The sequence below is a fragment of the Mirounga angustirostris genome, unplaced genomic scaffold, assembly GCF_029215605.1.
Source record: "Mirounga angustirostris isolate CCGP_5_RB_7025 unplaced genomic scaffold, mMirAng1.0.hap1 SCAF_5, whole genome shotgun sequence".
NCBI lineage: Eukaryota > Metazoa > Chordata > Mammalia > Carnivora > Phocidae > Mirounga > Mirounga angustirostris.
In genome coordinates this window covers 143,620,955-143,636,304 of record NW_026991713.1, presented here as the reverse complement: position 1 = coordinate 143,636,304, position 15,350 = coordinate 143,620,955, and the positions used below count along the sequence as shown (strand labels likewise).

Sequence of the window (15,350 nt, the reverse complement as noted above, 5' to 3'; positions counted from 1 at the left end):
ACTGAGTTGTACGTATACTTAAAATTGGAAAAATAGGGGCGCCTGGGTGGCTCAGTCGTTAAGCATCTGCCTTCGGCTCAGGTCATGATCCCAGGGTCCTGGGATCGAGCCTCACATCGGGCTCCCTGCTAAGCGGGGAGCCTGCTTCTCTCTCTCCCACTCCCCTTGCTTGTGTTCCCTCTCTCGCTCTGTCTCTCTGTCAAATAAACAAATAAAATCTTAAAAAAAATAAATAAAAATAAAAATGGAAAAATAGTTAAAATAGCAAATTTGTACTGTAATGGTGTTTTACCACAATAATTAGGGGGAAAAACCCATAGCAGACCCAAGAGAAAAGCAGCTGTCACTGTGAAAATAAAGCCAAATAAACAACTTCGCATAAATACTGGCTGGAAATTCCTGCCAACCCAAGGCTTTCCACTCGAGACTGCTCACTGGAGGATGAGGCCTTAGAGATTCGCCAGCATGCCCCTCCGGAGAGAGGAAGATGAAGAAAGGAGAGATCGAGGGGAGTCGATGCTGTTTAACACTTTATTTCTGTACCTCCCAAGCCACTGTCCTGCCAGACTTGGGGAACAGGGAACCCCAACCCAAAGCCAGGCCCAGCCCTTCTACCCAGATGGAAGAGTAGGACTGAATGGAGGGCTCAGAGGCTGAGAGGACAGAACCCTGATACACAGGTCTGGGGCCCGGCAGGCGGGAGAAGCCGGCACATCAGGAAGCAGCATGGTCTCCTGGAGTTCAGCCAAGAGCTCCTCCGACAGGTTCCTGGCAGGTGGCATCTCCTGGCCCCACACAGTCCCTAAGCAGGGCCCAATCCAGCCTGAGGCCTGTGTGTGTTTGGCCCTGGAGCTAAGGATGGCTTTTAATTTGTAAAGGATTATAAAAACAAAGACTATGCAATAGAAGCAGATAAAACATTTACTATCTGGCCCTTTTCAGAAAAACTCTGTCCCTGCCCTATCCTAGAATATTCCCTTTTAAACCCCAGCTCTCTCCCTGCTGGATGCCCTTACCTAGAAGCAGAGGGTAGTCCTCAGCCTCCAGCCACGGAGTACAGACCTGGATGTGCTGGAAACACTTCTGGCTGATGAGGCCACTGTAATACTCTTTCAGAGGCCCTTTGCCTTGCAGAGAAAATCGGAGTCACTGCACTGGGCCCATCTCTGGCTCCATCCCACAGCCTCAAGCCTCAGAACCCTGCACAGGTGTGAGCAGAAGGCCCACCCTCTGCAGCTGTGATCCGGTCCCCATCTGGCCCCTTGCAGAGCCCCAGGGGAATGCACCCTGACCGCTGAGGCCATGGCCCTTCTCTCCCCCCCCACCCCCAGCCCCCAGCAACCTGCATCCAGAGGGCCTCAGGCTGGGAAGGTGGCCAGCATAAACTCTGGGCAGGCACCAGAGTGCCAACTGGATACAACTTCTCAGCCAGACTGGCCTGTGTCTTGCCTGATGCCCCAGGTGGCATGGTGTGTACAGTGGGCTCCTAGCTGCCCCTGGGAGCTCTGGCCAGGAGGAGGGGAGTATACAGGGTGGGGCAGCTCGCCTGGGGCTCTAACCACAGCTCTCTGCTTCTCTCTCTCTGCACTGGGCTACTCTGGAAGCAATTTTATGTTGAGCTCTTTAGTTTAAAGTGGGCTCTTTCATTTAAAAAAAAAAAAAAAAGGATGCCTGGAAACCACTGCACACATGTACAAACTCAGTATCTGTGAGGCCATGCTATCCAAGATTCAACTAGAAGCCACACCCTGCTATCAGGCCCCTCTGAGCCTCAGTTTCCTCCTCTGTCAAGCCGTGCAGAAAACCCTACATCAGAGAGCTGTGGTCAGGATTGACAAGACAACCAACATCACACGCCTGGTGTGGGGAAGGCACACAATACAGGCAGATGCCTTCTGCACCCTGCCCCCAACAGCCCCCATTTTATATGGGAACATGGAAGATCCCTGGCAATACCTGTTATCACACAGACCAGAGAAGGAAGGCTCTCTCCATCTAGGATCAGCTGTTCAAACTCTATGTTTAAAAAAATTAAATGATAACCAGAATTATTACCTAATCAGGTGAGTGGGGGTTGGGGGATGGGATGGTGGCGGGGAGGGAGCCTCTCCCATCCACAAGATCACTCTCCCAGAGGTGGCATTTCAGATCTAGGGCCTGGTCACTCAGTGACCCAATGGGGAAGCAGAGCCGCCACCTCCACCACCCATGTCCTTAGGCTGACCCACTCAGTGGCCCTGGGGGCAGGAACATGCTGCAGAGGACACCACGCAAGGCCAGCTGAGCACCTCACAGCTCAACAGCCCCTGACAAGTTGCTGATCACAGCCACATGCCTACTTTCTAATGCTGCCAGCAAGATGGAGAAGTCTTCATCCTCTGTAAGAAAAGAGACCTAAGTGTCATTGGCTGGTTTCTAGATGCCTCCCCTCCCAGCTCAAGACCCTCCCCTTTCTCATCTGGGCCCAAGTGTCGTCAAATACACATGGGGCGCAGGCTCAGCCAGGTGCTCACACAAGCCCCAAGCGCCCAGAAGTGTCCTGAGACCTGTCCAGCTGGTGCTGCTGACCAACAGGGCTGGCCGCCCACGAAGATGCGTCACCACCCCGCTCCGAGCATCCTGCTCTGTGAAGGCCGACCTCTCTGTTGCTGGGTCCAGGGGTTCTGAGCTGAAGGAACAGAAACAGAGCCCATGAGATGCCACAGAGCAAGGCCTCGGGCCCCAGGATGGCCATCTCCTGCCAGAGTGAGGAGTGAGGCCTGCAGGCTCCCAAAGGTCAGGCCAAGTCAGAACCACCATCCAACACTCAGCTCTGCTGTTGCTGTACAAAAGCAGCCATGGACCATGCACAAATGGATGAGCGTGCTGCAGTACCACAGAACTTCATTTACCAAAACAGATGGCAGGCCTGTGGTCATGGTTCGCCAACCCCTGGACTAGAGGATTCCCAGGTCTGCAGCCAGAAGATGAGAGAGGCCACGACAGCAGTGAGGAGCCAGGGGAGAGACAGAACAGCTGCGAGGATATGGGGGAGAGGCGGGAGCACAGGAAGCACAAGAGAAGGCAGATAAAGGCTGAAGATGGGAGACCTACCGGGCCTTAAATGCAGAGTAGGTGCGGCCCAGCTTCATGAACAGCTGGTGTTGCAGGTCCAAGGGTGTCTCTTTAAAGAAAGATGCTGGCTTGTCATAGACTGTCACGGCTCTGCAATGAGATCACAGGGGGCTCTAGAGAGAGCCAGAGAAAGACCTAAGGAATACAAGATTCAGGGGGATCCAAAAAATAAGGGCATTCGGAGGATCCAAGTCTTAGACAAGGACAATAAGAAGCTTCAGAATTACTTGGGGAAGCACAGAGACATGTTCTAAGTCCAAAACCACATGGGCTACTGGTCTCCTCCTCCCTTGGCTTCCCAGGTAACCATCTCCCAGACCCCTGGGCATTTCTGGACGCCTCGCCAACACGACACAGCAGGGACCGCAGCTGGGACCAACCATACTGGGACCCCTCGCCTCCCCAGGCCCCTACTTGATGCCCCAGTTCTCTGCCAGATCTTCCCGCATCGAGTTGGTCACACACAAGTTCAGGTGGGACAGGCGCCCGCAGAGTTTCTCGTACCTGAAAAGATATTATCACCATTCAGCCAGGAGCCCCGGGCCCCAACACTACACTGCCACGACCCCACACGACTTGACACCTTCTGATACAGAAGAGCACAGAGCTGGGGTCTCCCAAATCGAGTTGCTGGTGAGGCACCTTCCCAGAGTCTGCACTTAGTTCCATCTGTACTACTACTTCCTTTACACCTTTAAGTCATATCGCTTTTCAGCGTAAATACAGTTAGAAACCTTATCTCTACAAAAGGGAAAATCCAGGCTCTCTTGCCACCAAGAGAAGAAATATAATAAAGGCCTCTTTATTGTATCTTAGCCACACTGTGCTCTTGCTGCAAAGGCTGTGGGGCTGAGGCTTGTGGGTTACCAAGGAATGATTTTAAAAACATTAAAGAGGTGTTAGCAATAGATTCGCTCCCAACGGATACCTGAGCCCTGATCCCAGGGCAGAAGTGAAAGAGGACGAGAAAGGGGAAGGAGCGCTCAAGGCTGCTGAATGCCACTGGTGTGAGTGGTACAGGTACACAGCCTGCTCCTCACTCAGGATGCAGAGAAAGCGTGAGAGCTGGACAGCCGGGGACTGAATTGTGGTCCTCACGCTTATCAGCTGTGTGGCAAGCAGCAAAATGGCGCTCGACCTCGGTTTCCTGGCTTGGAGAAGGAGAGTGACCACAGGACATCCTCACCAGGGGCAGCGTAAACTGAATGCGATAAAGGGCCTGGCCTGGCATGCAGCAAGTACTCAGTGATCGCTTGCTGCTGCTGCCACAGCTATTAGAACCCTCAGTGAATGACCCATCGGGGGAAGGCGGCAGATGGTGCCCGCTCGGGCTCAGAACACGACTCTTCCTGCGCCGCGTCCAACCTGCTCCCACAGGCCCTTCTTCCCTCTCCCTGTCTCACTGGTTGCAGCAGACTGTGGCCTGTGTCCCCATCCTCCAACAGCACCCCCGGTTTTTATTTGGGGATCTGGTCTGGGTGCACCTGGGACCCCAGGTCTGACAGTGGAACACTTCCCCTAAGACTGAGACATAGGGGTACAGTGGGATGTCAGAGCCCGGCAGATGAGCACGAGCCAATGAGAGAGGCTCCCTTTCTCGCACTGAGCCTGTCAGGGTGGGGATGAGCACCCGGGAGCTCCGCAGCACAAGCAACACCTCCAGGACAGAGTGCGGAGAGAGAAATGAGAGTGGGTCCTGACGACACCTTTTGAGCTCAAAGTCAGCCATGTCTCTGGACTTTGCAGTTTCAGGGACCAACAAACGTCTTCCTTGCCTTAGGCCTGTTTCTTTCACTTGTAACCAGAGTCAGCCTAATTCCCCAGCCTTGCCCTTACCCCACTGAACACACGGGGGACCAGCTTCACCAGGCCTCTGCACTGGCCCTTCTTCCTACCCAGCTCAGGGACGGTGTGTGCACCCTCTTCCCAGACACTCACCACTTGGCCAGCACGACAAGGCAGTGGCTGGGGCCATGCACTAGACCCATAATGGAGTAGCCATAGTTGTGCCAGTCGATGACGAGCTTGCTCCCACAGAGGCAGCCCACAAGCCAGCAGACAGCAATGGCAGGCAGGCCCGGGGGGTTCTGGGAAAAAGATACTTGAATGAAGAGAAGGAAACCCAGACCACGGTCAACAATAAACTGAGTGAAAACAGTTGCAACATACATGGCAAAGAGTCAATTATCTTTACAAAGCTCTTGGTGATTAATAAGCAGAAGAAAGACCCTCTTCCTCACCAAAAAAGGTATAAAAACTCATAAAGGAAATAAAATTGGCCAACCTGAAAAGTCCAAGACCACCAATAATCAAGGAGATAAAAAATGGCCAAAGAGGTACATTTTTCACCTATCGGAATGCGAACTCTAAAACACCTAACAATAGCTAGTGGTGGTAAGGACGTGGGAGAAGAGGCATCCCCATTGGGTGGGGGATAAATTGGCCCAACCTTATTCTAGGACTATCCAGTAACACACCACAACATTTTAAAAGTGCTTGAACTCTGGAGCACCTGACTAGTGAAGTCAATAGAGCATGTGAATCTTTTTTTTTTTTTTTTAAGATTTTATTATTTATCTGAGAGACAGAGAGAGAAAGAGAGCATGCGCACAAATGGGAGGGAGGGGCAGGAGAGGGACAAGCAGACCCCCCACTGAGCAGGGAGCCCAACACGGGGCTCAATCCCAGGACCCCAATATCATGACCTGAGCAAAAGTCAGATGCTTAACTGACTGAGCCACCCAGGCGCCCCAGAGCATATGACTCTTAATCTCATGGTCCTGAGTTCAAGCCCCATGTTGGCCATGAAGCCTACTTTAAAAAAAAAAGAGAGTTTAAAAAGTGCATGAACTCTGATCAAGCACAGAAATTTACCCCACGAAGAAACTGCAAAAAACATATGTTCACTGATGCTCTTTACTGTGCTATTTGTAAAAGTAAAAAATCTGGAAGTATCTGAACGTCTGTTAAAATGAAATGAATACATTAGAGTATATCATATATTGTAATACAGTACAGCTAATTAAGAGAAGATGTTTTTATATGTTAAAAAGCAGCAAATGGGAGAGTCTGGGAGCCTAATTCCAGAACCAGACTGACTACCTGGTTCAAATCCTAACTCCAGTATTTCCTAGCTATGTGACGATGGGCTATTTACAGAATCTCTCTGGGTCTAGGTTCTTCATCTCTAAAATGTAGGTAATACAAGAACCTACTTCTTACCTTGCGAGGAATTGGATGAATTAATACAGACATTTAGGTAAGTAATAAGTACAGCATAAGACTCTCTTTAATGACATAGAAAAACAGAATGAATGAGTACCATAAATACAAGGCATATACCATAAGCTCCTACTCATGTTTTCATAAGTCTATACACACACAAATATGCAATTTATTCACCAATTTGCACATTTTATTTTTTTTCAAGGATTTTATTTATTTACCTGACACAGAAGCACAAGCGGGGGAGTGGCAGGCAGAGGGAGAGGGAGAAGCAGGCTCCCAGCCGATCAGGGAGCCCCATGTGGGGCTCGATCCCAGGACCCTGAGATCATGACACAAGCTGAAGGCAGACGCTCAACCGACTGAGCCACCCAGGCGCCCCACAATTTGCACATTTTAAAAGGCTGGGAAGTAAAGGAAACTTAACAGTGGTTCTCATAGAATAACACAAGGCTGATGTTTACCTGGAGAAAGATGTAGGCTGCTGGCTCCCTGCATATCAACTTCCAAAGCAAGTGCACGGACTGAAAGACAACTTTGACTCCATATTGGAAAATGTAGGGCCCAACTACAAGTCAAAAAACAGCTGTTACTCCCAAAGGAATTCTTGGCAATGTGTAAATCCCCACCGCACCCGCCCAACACACACACAGATTCAAAGGAATCTGGAGTTCACTGCATCCTACCTGGAAGTTTCTGAAGTTCTGTCAAACTCACAATCTGAATTCTGTTGTTCTGCAAGAGCTCATCATAGGGTCTGGAGTCTGAAAAGAATGTCTCCTTTAATGCAGTGGACAGGGAAATATAACGTCAGATGATCCACCAGCTTGGGCTGAATAGTGAAGAATGTTTTGGAAAATAAGACTTTTCTCTCTGTTCCTCCATAGCCAGAACAGAGCATGAGGACACTTCTTATCCAGATTCTCTCCACAGAGGGAGGGCCTGAATCTTAGCCTTTATTTACTTAACACAATGTCTGGCACACAGGAGGCACTCCAGATAATTTAGACTCCCCGATTGGTGGAATTATCCCACCATAGGCAGACCCCTAGGAAGTTCCACTCCACTCTATCCTCTGATGACACGTTCTAAACAGGGGCCAAAGGCAACCGGTGCTACTCCCTCCTTTTCCCTGATACACGGTTGAGGTACCCTCTAAAGATGTCATCCTGGAGGAAGATGAAGGAGCAGACACCCCTGCTTCTGCACCCTGAGAGTAAAAGCCGGACACGCAGCACAAATGAAACATCTGCCTGCAGACTTCTGCACTGAGGGTGTGGAATGGAGAGGAGACAAGTCCTCTGAGACACAGCCTGACAAAGGCAGCCACAGGAAGTATGGTCATCGTCACTTGCCCTGGAGTCACACACACCTGGGTTCCACTCCGTCTTTCCATTCACTAGGAGGATTATGTGAGACTATGAAATGAGTTCACTTAATTTAGCACAGTCCTGACATATGGCAGGCACTCCATTAACTCTGGCTGTTCCTAGAGACCCATCCACCAAAGGCTGGGCGGAAACCTGGCCGTCTGGGCCACTACCGAGGGCGTCCAATCTCAGAGAGCTGCCAGAGGTAGGAGGGAGGAGAGGGACGTCCCCGCCCCAGCTCCCCCGGGCTGGTCAAAGCCGCGGGTTAAAGGCTGAGAGCGCAGCCTCCCTCCCAGTCCCCCGGGCACTTACTGCAGAAGCCCAGAAGGGTCACAGAGAAGCCGCTCTTGACAAACGACAGCGCGTGGTACTGCATGCGGGGGCTGCGGCCCACGTCCCCCAACACCACGATGATCACGTGCCTCTTCCCGCGCGCCTGCCGCCAGCGCTTCCACGAGACCAGCAGCAGCAGCACCGACGCAGCCGCCGCCAGCAGGGCCACGCAGGAGGCCGCCATCTTGGCGGGCCGACCGCAGTCACGTGACCGCCCTCCCCGGGCCGACTACGCCTCGCGCAGCCCCAGACACAGCCTCGGAGGAGGTGGGCGGACAGAAGGGAGGGGGGGGTGGTTCCCTACGTGGCGGCCCACGGAACTCCGGAGGAGCCCTTGCGGGCCAAAAATTAGTGATATTAAGGCAAAGTTTTTACCATGTGAGGCTCTAGGAACAATTTTTCTCAAAATTCTAAGATAATTTCAAAATACAGTTGAACAGTTTGTATGAATCTCATAAGCATAATGTTGAGAAAAGAGGCCAAATGCCAGAGTACATACTGGCTGGAGTTAATTTATATAAATGGAACTACCCTTTAGAGGCGCCTGGATGGCTTAGTCCAGTCGCTTAAGGGTGTCTTGATTTCAGCTTAGATCATGATCTCAGGGTCGGGAGATGGAGCCTTGGAGGGGGCTCCACGCTCAGCCGGGAGTCAGCTTGAGATCCTCTCTCCCCCTCTCCCTCTGCCTGTCTCCCCACTTGTGCGTGCATTCTCTCTCTAATAAATAAATCTTAAAAAAACAAAAAACTCCCTTTTGCTGTTAGAAGTCAGGAGAGTGACCTGCCTTGGAGGAGGGGGTGTGAGTGGGAGGGGGCCAATACGGAGCTGGTGGAATAGGGCTCGTCATGTTGTCTTTCTGGATCTGGGTGCTGGTGAGGTGGGTGTGGTCCTTTTGAGAAAATTCATTACGCAGCAAACTTGTTCATTTTTCAGGACCTATGTTGTACTTCAATAAAATGTTTATAAAGAGAAAGGGAAAAGGACAAAGAAGGGACGATGGACTCTGAAAAACAAACTGAGGGTTCTAGAGGGGAGGGGGTAGGAGGATGGGTTAGCCTGGTGATGGGTATTAAAGAGGGCACGTTCTGCATGGAGCACTGGGTGTTATGCACACACAATGAATCATGGAACACTACATCAAAAACTAATGATGTAATGTATGGTGATTAACATAACAATAAAAATTTAAAAAAAAAAACGATTTCAAGTATATGTGGTTAAGAAGGAAAATTTTTCCCACTGACCTTCTCATTTTACCTCTGAAAGTAGTCACACTCAAGAGTTTAGTGTGTGTCCATGGGAGAGCCTTTTAACTTTGAAAGGGGTCCTCTTGCTGGGAAACATTGAGAGCATTTTGGTGAAGCCACCCTCACTGCCCTCAAGCTGCTTCACTCACTCACGCACTGGACAAAGAAACAAAACAGCACCTCCTCCTTTGATAAGAGCCTAGACAGGGCAGCACCTTGCAGATGTGGTTCCCATGTCCCTAGAGCCCAGTTCAAGACTTGGCATGTGTGTCTCATTTGCTTCTCACAATAGCCTTGTGAGTCCTTTTTTTTTTACCAATAAGAACATTGAAGATCACACCATTAGTATGTGACAGAGGCAGGGCTTGAAAATTTAGCTAAAGAGGGTAAGGAAAGATGAGTAAATATGGGAGGGATAGGCAGACAGATAAGGGCAGCCTCTTTAGTCCCTCGGTTGCAGGTGCAAGGGCTGGGGGCTGGAGTACACACCCTGCCCAGGCTGTCCACGCTCTTTTGGTGGGATGCAGCTGGGATCTGGAGACCTCAGCCTTGTGGGTCTCATGATCTTGAGCAAGTCATTCTCCATCAGTTGACTTTCCTGACCTGTAATTAAAGGAGGGGACTTCCCATCTCAGACAGCCCCTCATGCTCTGATGATCTAAGAGGACAAGGACCAGGTGCCATGGTTATGACAAACCAAGAGTAAATGCTGTGCTCTAGAAGATGAAACCCTGGTTGGCAAAGGAGTCGGGATTGCTTCTCTAGGGAGAAAGAAGCAAGATGCATCAACAGCCAGAGGTGCTGCCTGCCCATTTGACATACATCACATGTGAAATTCAGTCCTTCCAAAGGTCAGGAGGGTATTGTTTCCCCTTCCAGAGACCAGAGGTTGAACCCTAGCAGGATCACCTGATGGTTAAGATGTGGACTCAGGCGTTTGAATTCCTGCATCACCTCATACTAGCTGTGAGACACTAGGTCACAAGAAGGCATTTACCCTGTCTCCTAAGCCTCAGATTTTAAGTTATAAAAGGGGATAAGAATAGGACCCACTTGCATGCCTGGGCAGCTCAGTCAGTTAAGCATCTGCCTTCGGCTCAGGTCATGATCTGAGAATCCTGGGATCGAGCCCCACATTGGGCTCCCTGCTCAGTGGGGAGTCTCCTTCTTCCTCTCCCTCTCCCTTTGTGCTCGCTCTCTTGCTTTCTCTCAGGTAAATAAATAAAATCTTTTGTTTTGTTTTGTTTTAAAGATTTTATTTATTTATTTGACAGAGAGATACACAGCGAGAGAGGGAACACAAGCAGGGGGAGTGGAGGAGGGAGAAGCAGGCTTCCTGAGGAGCAGGGAGCCTGATGCGGGGCTCGATCCCAGGACCCTGGGACCATGACATGAGCGGAAGGCAGACGCTTAACCATCTGAGCCACCCAAGCGCCCCTAAATAAATAAAATCTTAAAAAAAAAAAAAAAGAATAGGACCCACTTCAGAGGCTGTTGTAAGGATTAACTGAACTGATGATAGTGACAAACTTCACCTGGAACATTCATTCTCAATGACGCACCCAAGGGAATAAAAAATGGTTGTTGGGGAGGGAAAGAAACTTAACTCTATGTATAAGGCACAGATATAGATAGAGTACACAAAGATGTAGTATAACTGCAGTATTAAAATGTCAGGGGGTGACCACACAAAAACATGAGGAACCCTCATACATCACTGGTAAGAATGTCAGATGATGCAGCCCCTGTGGAAAATATTTTGGTGGTTCCTCAGTAAGTCAAACATAGAGTCATCACAGGATCCAGCAACTGCATCCTAGGTATATCCCCAAGAAAACTGAAGACGGGTGTTGAAACAAAAACTTATAAACAAATGTTTATTGTAGCATTAATCACAATAGCGGAAAGATGGAAACAACTCATATGTCCATCAACTGATGAATGAATAGGACATAATGTGATCTAGCCATACAATGGGATGTTATTCAGCCATAAAAAGGAATGAAGTCCTGATTCATGCTACAACATGGATGAACCTGGAAAACATTATGCTGAATGAAGGCAGTCAGACACAAAAGGTCACATGTTAAATAATTCCCCATTTCTATGAAATGTCCAGAATGGGCAAATCCATAGAAATTGAAGGTAGATTTGTGGTTGCCAGGGGCTGGGCAGTTTGAGGAGGCAGGGGTGGGAGTGGAGAGTGACTACTAATGGGGATGGGTTTCTTTTGGGGGGAATGAAAATGTTTCAGAATCAGACTGTGGTGGTTGAGCAACCTTGTGAATCTACTTTAAAAAACATTGCTGAATTGTACACTTTAAAAGGGCGAATTTTATGATATGTGAATTATATCTCAATAAAGCTGTCATTTTTTTTTTTTAAGATTTTATTTATTTAACAGAGAGAGAGAGACACAGTGAGAGAGGGAACACAAGCAGGGGGAGTGGGAGAGGGAGAAGCAGGCTTCCCACCGAGCAGGGAGCCCGATGCAGGGCTCGATCCCAGGACCCTGGGACCATGACCTGAGCCGAAGGCAGACGCCCAACGGCTGAGCCACCCAGGCACCCCAAAGCTGTCATTTTTAAATGTTCAGGAAAAAAATGTATAAAAAGGCTGATGGTGGGGGAGGGAGGGACAAGAATGAAATTAAATGGTTGACCTACAGCGTGCCCACAAGGAGTCAAGATGCATATTTTAGTGGCAGTATTTTTATAATTTTTTTTACAGATCTGTAATCTGTTAACTGAAGCCCTTGGGGCCAGATGTTTCTGCATTCAGAACTTTAGATTTTAGAAAGGCAATGTGGTGCATGTACATGTAACCATCCAGCAAGGTTCAGGACAGCACCCAGTAAACCAACATTAAAATTTCTGCAGGGGGTGTACCTGGGTGGCTCAGGTGGTGGAACATTCAACTCTTGGTTTTGGCTCAGGTCATGATCTCGGGGTCATGGGATCGAGCCCCATGTGGGGCTCCCCACTCAGTGGGGAGTCTGCTTCCCTCTCTCTCTCTTCCCTCCTCCTCCTCTCCCTCTCCCTTTGCCCCCCCGCCGCTTGAGCTCTCTCTCTAAAATAAATGCATAAATGTTTAAAAAAAAATTTTCTGCAGAGAAAAAGATATGCTTTCACACTGAATGAGCCAAAGAAGGGCTCTAAGTCTTCACTGTCCAATACAGCAGCCGCATGTGATTGTCGGGCTCTTGAAATAAGGCTAGCCTGTGTTGGAATGTGCCTCAAGTGTAAAATGCCAGATTTCAAAGACTTCATTTGAGAAAACTGATATTTAAAAAAAATGTTACAGGGGCGCCTGGGTGGCTCAGTCGGTTAAGCGACTGCCTTCAGCTCGGGTCATGATCCTGGAGTCCTGGGATCGAGTCCCACATGGGGCTCCCTGCTTGGCGGGGAGTCTGCTTCTCCCTCTGATCCTCCCCCTTCCTATGCTCTCTCTCTCTCTCTCTCTCTCAAATAAATAAAAAATCTTAAAAATATACAAAATTTAAAAATGTTACAAAGTTACTCATTTGATATTGATTACAAGTTGCAATGATGTTTTGGATCCACTGGTTCAACTAAAATAGATCATTAAAATTCATTTCACCTGGGGCACTGGGTGGCTCAGTCAGTGAAGTGTCTGACTCTTGATTTCAGCTCAGGTCTTGACCTTAGGGTTGTGAGTTTGGGCCCCCTGTTGGGCTCCACGCTGGGGCTACTAGAAAATATTTAAGTGCCCACGTGGCTTGCCTTTGCAGCTCATATTCTGTTTCTACTGGGCAGGAGATGCCCTAAGGAATCTTCTGTCAGTTCTGGTAGATGTGCCTTCAAACAAGCTTATCCCAAACGTATTTTTAAAAAAAAAACAAAAAGCAAAAACCTTTAAGTTTCCGTGCTTTAGATTTCTGGAGTATAACTGCAATTGGTAGATCCAAGATGTAGCCCACGGGCCTGGAGAATCAGGAATGAAGAGGAAAGGGTGGGACCTTGCAGCCAGCTGGCTCCACTCCAGGGCTGGCCTGACCGCTGCTCACCCCCCCACCCACCCCCCGCAGGCAGACCCCTCCAGCGGCCCTTCCCATGGCCCTCTGCCCAGGCCACCCCAAGCTGCTGGGTCAGCCCCGCCCGCCAATTGTCTCCAGCTCTGCAGGGGAGGGACAAGGAGGAAGGGACAGGAGGAGGGTATGTGGGGGTGAGCTGCCCGAGGCTGAACCACTCGACCAGCCTCAGGCAGCGGGCCAGCCATGTCCAGCCCAGGGCTCACGCTCCTGCTCTTGCTGATGGCAACACCACCACCTCTGCAGCCCTCCTCACTGGCACCACCGGACACCCCAGAGGGCAAGGCCGCCATCGTGGGCCTTATCCTCTCAGCGCTGGAGAGAGCCACCTCCTTCCTGAAGAAGAGGCTGCCTGAAATCAACCTAGACGGCGTGGTGGGGTTCCGGGTGCTGGAAGGTGGGTGCACTCTCGTTCTCCTGGACTGGCCACCAGAAAACCAGTTCTCAGCCAGTCACCTCCTTGCTCTGCTGGAAGGCTTGCTCCTTTTGGGTGTTTTGGGGCCCTGCTATACTCAATTATTTTAGAAGCAAAAAGGATTCAGAAACCACATGGGAAAAGATTTGGAAATTATTATTTTCCTGGGAGGAAATGATTCGTTTGACAGTGCTAATCCTGATATGTCATGAACAAGATGGGCAGAGGGTGTGTGCCCTTTCAAGGGGCATTTATGGGAGGGTGGCTGTGGACAAAACCAGGAACCCTCAAGATCAGGCTCCAACTCCATTCCCCCACTTCCAGCCAAAGCCACCTGAAGGCTCCAAGAAAAGAGCCAAGTGTTTGTTCAGCTTTCAGGGATATAAGATCCTCTAGAAGACCTGGCAATAGGCCAAGGCAAACAGGGAACCACCCAACACACACTTCAGGTTGCAGGAAGCTCCTGTCTGAAGGCCACCTTGACCTAAGCGACAAAGAGCTGACTTGGTATCAGCCTGGGGCTCTGGCTGGCCCCCCTTTCACATCACCCCCTCTGGGTGGCCAGTGCAGCTTGCCACCCCCACCCACCTGGACTCCAGGTCCCAGCAGGAGGAGGGGCTCTGAGACAGGTCTGCTTCTGTGCCTGGCCTCCCGGTGTCCTCCCCACATCCCTGAGCCTCCAGGCGGCATCCTGGAGACCCCCAAGATCCAAGATCTCTCAGGCTAGGACCAGGGTCTCCTTTTATCCCAGCCCTGTCCTATAATGCCTCTAGAAATGAATAATAGTAATAAACCACAGGCCTGGCTTCCCTATTAGGCACAGGATATTTACAGAGGCCCATGAAAATGTTTTGATTTTTCTTTTTTCTTTTTTTTTTTTATTTGAGAGAGAGCGTGTGTGTGTGAGAGAGAGAGAGAGAGCATGAGCAGGGGAGAGGGGCAGAGGGAGAGGGAGAAGCAGATTCCCCACTCAGCAGGGAGCCTGATGTGGGGCTCAATCCCAGGACCCTGAGATCATGACCTGAGCTGAAGGCAGACACTTAACCGACTGACCCACCCAGGCGCCCTGTTTTGATTTCTGTTAAAGTCAGAAGGAATAAAAATGAACTTTTAAATCAAGGAGAATATTCAAATATATAATATCAACATATCCATCTTTATCCTAATATAGTCGTAAGACTGTAAGACTTTAATCTATTTTTTTCTTAAAGGAAGGGGCCCACAAAGCCTGGCATGTGGCCTGGCAAATGTGCCTTTGGATGTTACCTGGGTACTGACTGCGTGTAATCTCCAAACAGCCTAGAGAGGGAAGTGCTCTGTTTTGCTCTCTCTGCAGGTGGGGACTCTGAGGCACAGAGAGGTTCAGTAACCTCCCTACGCCTCACAGCTGATAGGCAGGGGGTCTAGTACTCAAATCCACCTGCTCTAACAGCCCTTGATGGTAGGGTGGGCATTGTATTGACTTTTCTGACCACCCTAGATGCCAGGCACAGCACCGGGCTCCATCCAAGCAGCAGTTGAATAAACATTCCTGGAACAAGGCAACAGGCTTTTGTCAATAGCCATCCCATGGGCCTGTTGTTTCCTTATGGAGA

The 15,350-nt window shown here is 49.7% G+C and overlaps 2 protein-coding genes across 6 annotated transcripts in view; one reads left to right on the top strand and one right to left on the bottom strand.

The window, feature by feature from the left end:
• Window positions 1-15,350, bottom strand: part of ALG1 (ALG1 chitobiosyldiphosphodolichol beta-mannosyltransferase) — a 20,983-nt gene that overhangs the window by 4,518 nt on the left and 1,115 nt on the right. Inside the window, exons 1-10 of one of the 5 annotated variants that reach the window (XM_045874910.3) lie at window positions 8,022-8,326; window positions 7,026-7,103; window positions 6,804-6,907; window positions 5,053-5,201; window positions 3,529-3,618; window positions 3,094-3,204; window positions 2,547-2,668; window positions 2,340-2,378; window positions 1,957-2,016; window positions 1,017-1,127 (exon numbers count right to left, since the gene is read on the bottom strand). In XM_045874910.3, coding sequence (XP_045730866.1) covers window positions 1,017-1,127; window positions 1,957-2,016; window positions 2,340-2,378; window positions 2,547-2,668; window positions 3,094-3,204; window positions 3,529-3,618; window positions 5,053-5,201; window positions 6,804-6,907; window positions 7,026-7,103; window positions 8,022-8,226 — 1,069 coding nt within the window. In that variant the 5' untranslated portion in view covers window positions 8,227-8,326. Of the gene's footprint in view, window positions 1-1,016; window positions 1,128-1,956; window positions 2,017-2,339; window positions 2,379-2,546; window positions 2,669-3,093; window positions 3,205-3,528; window positions 3,619-5,052; window positions 5,202-6,803; window positions 6,908-7,025; window positions 7,104-8,021; window positions 8,327-15,350 lie in introns of those variants that run through there. The other 4 variants (XM_045874909.3, XM_064592510.1, XM_064592508.1 and 1 more) reach the window with 4 other exon arrangements.
• Window positions 13,427-15,350, top strand: part of CUNH16orf89 (chromosome unknown C16orf89 homolog) — a 12,690-nt gene continuing 10,766 nt past the window's right edge. The window contains exon 1 of the mRNA XM_045870586.3: window positions 13,427-13,737. Within this exon, the coding sequence (XP_045726542.1) occupies window positions 13,527-13,737 (211 nt within the window). The 5' untranslated portion in view covers window positions 13,427-13,526. The remainder of the gene's footprint in view (window positions 13,738-15,350) is intronic.